At 38.9% G+C, this 8,967-nt stretch overlaps 1 protein-coding gene across 1 annotated transcript; it reads left to right on the forward strand.

Moving 5' to 3' along the window:
- The first annotated feature begins 4,791 nt into the window (after positions 1-4,791).
- Positions 4,792-7,363, forward strand: LOC110336035 (exocrine gland-secreted peptide 1-like). The gene is made up of 3 exons (XM_021218453.1): positions 4,792-4,866; positions 6,908-7,201; positions 7,292-7,363. The coding sequence occupies exons 1-3, from the start codon at positions 4,792-4,794 to the stop codon at positions 7,361-7,363; spliced, it is 441 nt and encodes a 146-aa protein (XP_021074112.1).
- Positions 7,364-8,967: the final 1,604 nt, after the last annotated feature.

The raw sequence follows: 8,967 nt of genomic DNA on the forward strand, positions 1-8,967 counted from the left end.
AAAAAAAAAAAGAAAGTGTCATAGGAAAAGAAAAATTACTTGTTATTTACTCTTCAGTGAACAAGAAAAAAGGCTGTCACTCTGGAAGGTATGGGCAATGAGTGTGAAAATTCAGGGAGGCCAGGAATGTTTTTCAATCCTGGACAATGATGTTGTCCATGGACGAAGACAGAAAAAAAAAAAATTACAGATCTATATGGGAACATTTTGACTCAAGTTTTAGTTTTAAATTACAATGAAAACAAGGCAGTAAATATCACAGAGAAGATTCCAGAATATGTGGGGTGCTTGTGAAAGACCCCGTTCCGGGGATACCCTCGCTCAAGTCCCAGGATGAGCCGACGCCCCAATAACTCGAGAGAAACCATTCTTGATGCAAAATGCATAAGGTTTAATCCAATATCAGCATGCTGAGGCCGAGCTCATAACCCACACAGGGGCAGAGAAGATGGATCACACAGTTGCAGTTAGGGTTTTTTTTTCTTTTTAAGGGAAAAATAACACAACGAAAGGGAAAACTGAGTAAACATCATAAAAGTGGGGATTATGTATTACAGCTCATCACTTTTTTTCTTTTTTCAATTTTTATTAGGTATTTACTTCATTTTCATTTCAAATGCTATCCCCAAAGTCCCCTATACCCTCTCTCCCTGCTCCCCTACCCACCCACTCCCCCTTTTTGGCCCTGGTGTTCCCCTGTACTAGGGCATATAAAGTTTGCAAGACCAAGGGGCCTCTCTTCCCAATGATGGCTGACTAGACAATTTTCTGCTACATATGCAGCTAGACACACGAGCTTTGGGAGAACTGGTTAGTTCATATTATTGTTCCACGTATAGGGTTGCAGACCCCTTCAGCTCCTTGGGTACTTTCTCTAGCTCCTCTATTGGGGGCCCTGTGTTCCATCCGAAAGCTGACTGTGAGCATCCACTTCTGTGTTTGCCAGGCACTGGCATAGCCTCACAAGAGACAGCTATATCAGGGTCCTTTCAGCAAAATCTGGTGTATGCAATAGTGTCTGCGTTTGGTGGCTGATTATGGGATGGACCCCTGGGTGTGGCAGTTTCTGGATGGTCCATCCATACATCTCAGCTCCAGACTTTGTCTCTGTAACTCCTTCCATGGCTGTTTAGTTCCCAATTTTAAGAAGGGGCGAAGTGTCCATATTTTGGCCTTCGCTCTTCTTGAGTTTCATGAGTTTAACAAAATGTATCTTGGTTATTCTAAGTTTCTGGGCTAATATCCACTTATCAGTGAGTACATATCATGTGAGTTCTTTTGTGATTAGGTTACCTCACTCAGAATGATACCCTTCAGATCCATCCATTTGCTGAGGAATTCCATAAATTCATTGTTTTTAATAGCTGAGTAGTAGTCCATTGTGTAAATGTACCACATTTTCTGTATCCATTCCTCTGTTGAGGGACATCTGGGTTCTTTCCAGCTTCTGGCTATTATAAATAAGGCTGCTATGAACATAGTGGAGCATGTGTCCTTATTACCAGTTGGGACATCTTCTGGATATATGCCCAGGAGAGGTATTGTTGGATCCTCAGGTAGTACTATGTCCAATTTTCTGAGGAACCACCAGACTGATTTCCAGAGTAGTTGTATAAGCTTGCAGTCCCACCAACAATGGAGGAATGTTCCTCTTTCTCCACATCCTCACCAGCATCTGCTGTCACCTGAATTTTTGATCTTAGCCATTCTGACTTGTGTGAGGTGGAATCTCAGGGTTGTTTTGATTTGCATTTCCCTAATGATTAAGGATGTTGAACATTTTTTGAGGTGCTTCTCAGCCATTCGATATTCCCCAGTTGAGAATTATTTGTTTAGCTCTGTGCCCCATTTTTTAATGGTGTTATTTGGTTTTCTGGAGTCCTTCTTCTTGAGTTCTTTATATATATTGGATATCAGTCCCCTATCAGTAAAGATCCTTTCCCAATCTGTTGGTGGCCTTTTTGTCTTATTGACAGTGTCTTTTGCCTTACAGAAGCTTTGCAATTTTATGAGGTCCCATTAGCCGATTCTTGATCTTACAGCACAGGCCATTGCTGTTCTGTTAAGGAATTTTTCCCCTGGGAAATCAGTCTGGTGTTTCCTCAGAAAACTGGACATAGTACTACCAGCAGATCCAGCAATATCTCTTCTGGATATATACCCAGAAGATGTTCCAACTGGTACTAAGGACACATGCTCCACTATGTTCACAGAAGCCTTATTTATGAAAGCCAGAAGCTGGAAAGAACTCAAATGTCCCTCAACAGAGGAATGGATCCAGAAAATGTGGTACATTTACATAATGGAATACTACTCAGCTATTAAAAATAATGAATTCATGAAATTCTTAGACAAATGGATGGAATTAGAAAATATCATCTTGAGTGAGGTAATTCAATCACAAAAGAACACACATGGTATACCTTCACTAATAAGTGGATATTAGACCAGAAGCTCAGAATACCCAAGATACAATTCACAGACCAAACAAAACTCAAGAAGGGAGACCAAAGGGAAGAAGGGAGCATGGATATTCTGGCCTTTCTTAGAAGGGGATAGAAAATACCCATGGGAGGGGATACAGAGACAAAGTGTGGAGTGGAGCAGAGACTGAAGGAAAGACCACACAGAAACTGCCACACTGGGTTTGCAGCCCCATAGGAGGAACAACAATATGAACCAACCAGTACCACCAGAGTACCTGGGGACTAAATCACCAACCAAAGAATACATATGGAGGGACTCATGGCTCCAGCTTCATATGTAGTAGACAATGGCCTTGTTGGTTATCAATGGGAGGAGAGGCCCTTGGTCCTGGGAAGGCAGAGGAATATCTCTAGGAGCAAAGACAAAATAGTAGATTATAGACTCACAGATGCAGGGAACTGAATCAAAGCTACTCTCCCATGTCATTCTCTTAAATATACTGAAGAACAAGAATCACAACCCATGGGAAATCATGAAATCAATCCACTCTTCAAGGAACAGCAGTCAATAAAGCACAGACACCCCAGTCCTCAAAACACCAAACACCCGCCCTCTGCCCAATGAAAAAAGAGGAGGAGTCATGAGAACCAGAGAGGCCCAGGAGCCTGCCGAAGAAGCTGACTTGAACTGACTATATGGAACAAGCAACTCCCGCTAAGTCCAAGGACTGCAAACCAGGTTTACGGTAAGATAACAGTACTTAGATGGTCAAGATTACAGAGGCTAGTAAAATATTAGAGACTCAGTCTTCAAAATACACAACTGGCAAATTTAAGGACTACTCAATCTCAAAAAAATGAAACTGGTCAGAAGAGATGTACTACACAGCAATTCACCACTCTGAACACAAGAAAACTGAAATCAAATGCATTTCCTCGTCTTCCCATGATTACAAGTGAGTCTAATTTTGTCTAAAATTTTGGGCCTAAGTAAATGTTATAATGGAAAAAAATTACTTGTTATTTGCTCTTCACTGAATAAGAATAATGACTGTTACTCTGGAAGGTATGGGCACTAAGTATGAAAATCATGGGGAACAGAAATGTTTTCTAGTGATAACAATGATAGTGGCCATGAGGGAAGACAGAAAAAAGTTACAGATCTATGCAGGAACATTTTGACTCAAATTTTAATTTAAAATTGCAATGAAACCCAGGCAGTGCAGTTATCATCACATTACAGAGTATGTGACCGTGTTTGAGAAAATCAAGAGGAAATGGTATTTAAATATGTAAAATGTACTAGAGGTTTGCTGATCATGACTCTCCACTGTCATTCAGCTAGTTAAAAATTTGGAGAAACTATATAATTATAAAAATTATTTTGAAGATTATGAATGTTCACATGATGTAGAAAATGAGACTTCTCACATTTAGTTTGTAATGTAACCCTGTTATATGAGTTCCAGAAGGAAAGTGAGTGGGTACCACATTACATGGTCATTAGAAGCACCTAAAGTATGTAGGACTTCATAAATTCTCAGACCGGAAACTGTATGCAATGAGCAGTTTGATTAAAATGTAAATGAAATATGAAAGAGCCCATCTATTAAAAGAAGGTTTGAATGAGCTTAAATAGACTATAAATGCAATTCATTAATTGTGTTTGTATTTCTTTGTTGTTTGTTTTTTTGTTTGTTTGTTTTTGGGTTTTTTTTGTTTTTTTTGTTTTTCAAGACAGGGTTTCTCTGTGTAGCCCTGGCTGTCCTGGAACTCACTTTGTAGACCAGGCTGGCCTCGAACTCAGAAATCCACCTGCCTCTGCCTCCTGAGTGCTGGGATTAAAGGCGTGCGCCACCACACCCCGCTCGTGTTTGTATTTCTTATTGAAGAAAAATAGAAATTGATTTGACATAACTTGAAATTGCTCTTCACAAAATGCCACTTCTAAGGTGTCTGTACAATTATATCTGTCTAACCAACCCCTGCAGCCTGATACTTGTCCAGTATACATCAAAGCTATACAGAGAATAGCAAAATAAAATATGCTACATAGAAAAAGTAGAAGAAGCTGGATCTTTATTTTCCCCACATTTGCCATTGAGGGCAGAGGATTAGACCTGTGTAGAAAGAAGCTAGGAATTGCCTTATCTTTGCAGGTACACATCAAGGATATCAGCCGACTATTTTGGTTAAATATCCTTCCAATTAAAACCGTGATTGACACAGTAAAACTACAGAAACTCCCTAGTGCATCACTTCCTTTATTGTGTGAATAAATTTGTCAGCTCGAATTGCTTTGGCTTATATTCTATCAATATGTTGATTACCTCTGTGTCCCCTGCCCTACTGTTTACTTTCAGTCATGACATCTTTACCAGTGATGTTAGTTCTCATAATTCTGCTGCTGCCACCCATGATCACTGAAGGAAGTATGAATGTTACATCGATAATTATCTCAGATATAACTGATTACTCTTTAAATTGGTTTAATAAATATGAATACAAAAATCCTAATGATAAAAAAAATTCTGATGATATGATGAGTAACAATACTCTCATTGGGTTGGTGGAGAACTTAAGAAGGATATGTAAAGACTAAGGTTGAACTTCCTACCTCTGGATGCTATAGTACCCACTAATGACATGTAGGAGCTGGACATTTGTAGAGGGAGATGTGCTCCAAATATATGACACTTACCAGCTGTCAAAGATGAATATTAAAAGGCTTAAGTAACTGAGTAAAACATTAAAAGTTGAGTTCAGTTATAAAGCTTGAAATTAGACCACGGCAAAATATGAGACAGGGGCAGAAGACTCCAGCACTGAACAAAGGACCTTTTCTCAAATATAGTCCAATATGAGAACCAAGAGCCAAACGTCTCTGCTAATCTGTATGGCATATGAAGTTGGCCTCAACTGTAAGAGATAACTCCTTATTCCCCTGTAGTATGCACATATTTCCCAATCAAGTTTGAGGACATAGTGTTTATAATAAATTCTTTTTTATAATCCTTTCAGCTTTTAATGAATTATTGAATGATTATTAATTGTTTGGGAATCTCACATCATACACCCATCACACTAACCTCCCAGTAAGCTAAATATGCACTTCTTTTCCCCTGATCTACCCCCACAAAAACAAATAAATGAATAAATAAATAAATAAATAAATAAATAAATAAATAAATAAATAGATTTTGAAAAAAGGTCCATTTAGTTTCACTGGAGCATTGTCTAATTCCTAGTTGTTAGCCCAACAACAGAGGATGAGTATTTATCTCCATCCAAGCCAGACACCATCAATTAAGGAGAATTGTAAAGTAGCCTGAGCACAGTGGAGCCAAGTCATCTTTGCCTATGTATGTTGAGTGGTGGGCCAGCTCTATCACATACATTAAGGTCCCTTCAGGCAGCAACCCTGACTATAGGCATCCACGTGAGCTTAGTGGCCATATCAGGACCACTGACCCAATCATGGCACACAGTGGCTGCCTAGACCACTATTCTCAACAGGGTCTCAGGTGATTACACATACCACTAAATCACCATTGCTCTTCTACAAGGCAGCAAACATGAGATATCACTAACATATCTGGCAACTGGACAGACAAAAACATTTACATGAATCTCAGGCTTCATTGGAGTCTAGGGAAGACGAATGGACCTCTGACAATAATGTAGACTCCAGTGGCATCTTGGACCAAGGAAGTGCTTTGAGGTGGTCCAAACCAGAAAGTAAACCTTTCCTCCCTACCCAGATTCAGAGGGAATCCAAAAGTTAGGTGACAGGTTCTGGGGCTGAGCCTGGTCTCCATGAACTCCATGCTGTTCAGTACCATCTGCTGACCCTAATGAGCAATGACAGTCTGTAGTCTTCAGTCTTTCTGTCACCTGACATCACATCAAATATACAGGTCCACCTCTCTCCCTAGCTCACTCACTGCTCTTTTGTTCTATCTTTATAGCAACTTTTAAATTGCTACATATTATCTATTATTATCAATATTTTCAAATTGTCTGCCCTTCTAAAAAAAACTCTACCATAACTCAATCAAAAACACATCTTTTCAGAAGAATTTTTATATACAAAACACGATAGTATATAAGTAGAAAAATCACGATTACCTTCTCTCAGGAAACTCATTTTTGAGCTTTGAAATGAATTTTATTTGAGTTTAAGTACATAGAGGAAATTGTTTGTGTATGACAACATTGGCTTAGATAAAATGTCTACCATATGCATTCTTCCTACCAAGAATTCATAAGTTTCTTAGGTCTGTTTGTTCAAACATACAATAATTGTCACTATTCCTGGAATGTAAAACAGAAGATAGGCATAGACATAAAGGGGAATTTTTCGTATATTATTGTGGGGTCTATGAGCACAGAACTAAAAAATAAAACAAAATAAACTCAATCCCTGGATAGGCCTTTGTTTCTTATTCTAAACCTGCTATAAACAATTGCCTCTACCTCAGGTTCTGACACAGACTGGAAAAGAAGCTACCATATCTGCTAATCACAAGACAAACTACAAGGTTGACTTGGAAAAACCTGACTCTCAAGGAGAACAAAACATCCCAGAGGCCTTTGAGATAATCCTCTGTGCCTGTAATCACGATGAAAAGTTGCTTAAAGACCAGGCAAATGATGATCAACACGAGTTAAAACTGTCTAAATATTTTACTGCCCTGAGCAAATGTCATGCTCAGAAGAATCAAGTGGACACAGTAAATTTCAGAATTATACCCCCTAGGCTTCATGGGACCAGAGTTAGGGACCAAGGCAATTATATAAAGCATGACCTCTATCCTCTGGAAAAATTCTTGAATTTACGGATGTATTCGTTTACTTTCACATAGGAGGTTCCTGGTGTCATACCTGCTGTGCGTTTTACCAGGTTCTCTTTCAAGTCCTACATCCTATTTGGTTAACCACCCAGTTATAAGAAGAATGTAGTCTGGAAATTAATACAATAAGCTAGTCTCTCCTCCCTCCAGTTAAATACTAAATATAGCCATTAGGCAGCAAAGTATGTGTTCTGAACCAGCTGTGAAAGGAGAAGGCATCACTTCTGAACTAATGGCCTAACCTTCCTTTTATTAAATGCGCATGTTATTTAATGGCAACATTCTTAGTGAATTCACATGGGTCCCTTGCTCTTCCATACTGTACTCCGATGCAAAGTGAGTGGAAATGGTTTATGTTTAAAACAATGAAGCTTTGTAGTTATAAAACATTAAGCATCGTGCTTTCTCTCTTTATCTTCTTCTGGATAATTTCATTCAAGAATATGATACATTTTGATTACACTCCCATTGCAGACTCTCCTACTTCTTTCTCCCATAAACTATAAACACTTTTCCCAATAAATTACTCTCCTGCTTCATGTCTTTTTGTTTTGCTTTTGGAAGCTCATTAAATTTAACCAATGATACACACATAGTTATACATATATTTAGTGATGTCTGGAGCCAAGAAAAGTCACCAAGTGTTAGACCACTGAAAATAATGACTTCGCCTGCCACAACAGCCTCAATTGCCAATGCCCCCTCCCTCATCTATGACTGAATGTTGGCATGCCCAGTCTTGTGCAGGCCGTGTTCATGCAAACCTAGGTCCAGTACTCCACATGGAAAAGAAGAGTAAGGCTGAGCTGGGTGTTCCTATTCATTCAAGTCAGTTATGCTCTTTCATAACTCAGATAAGGAAATACTAAAACACTTGTTCTTGAAGAAAGGCCTTTGTAAATAGAACAGCCTTCACATCTGGATTTCAAATGGCCGTTCCACCCCCACCAACTTCTCCTGAAGTCCTGGTAGGATATTACTCACAGTAAGTCTTCATTGTGCACACCTAGTAAAGAGGTTTAACATTGGGCTGGAGAGAGCACGAGCCGCTATTCCGAAGGTCATGAGTCAGTTCCCAGCAACAACATGGTAGCTCACAACCACCTGCAATGGGATCCAATGCCCTCTTCTGATGTGTGTGAAGAGAGCTATGGTGTACTCATATCGATAAAATAAATAATTTTTTTAAAAAAGAAGTTGAAGGTTAATGAAAGTGTGAGAGTGTCCTCAGAGAATGACTCTCACTGATACTTTGTCACAGGAAGAACTCAAAGCATGTGTAGGATTCAGATTCTAGAACTGCTTCCCAGGGAGCTTCAGAGGGTGAAGCCTTGTCCTTTGGATTTGTTATTGTCTGAATCTTGTGTCACATTCTTAGGCAGTAATTGGCTATGATGTTGATTTTTTTTTTAATTTGATTGAGGTTTTTCTAATTGGCAAAGCAGAAATATCAGCTACCATGCTTTTATTTTACAGAATAAAACCAGGAACTCTGATTTAATTGTCTACTTTAAATTGTAACCTCATATGCATTTTTAAAATTCTTTTTTGGGTTTTTTTTTTTTTTTTTTTTTTTTTTTTTTGACTTTTCATGACAGCATTTCTCTGTATAGCCTAGGCTGTCCTGGAACTCACTCTGTAGAACAGGCTGGCCTCGAACTCAGATATCCACCTGCCTCTGCATTTTT

The sequence above is a fragment of the Mus pahari genome, chromosome 18 (genome assembly GCF_900095145.1).
Source record: "Mus pahari chromosome 18, PAHARI_EIJ_v1.1, whole genome shotgun sequence".
In the NCBI taxonomy this organism is placed as follows: domain Eukaryota; kingdom Metazoa; phylum Chordata; class Mammalia; order Rodentia; family Muridae; genus Mus; species Mus pahari.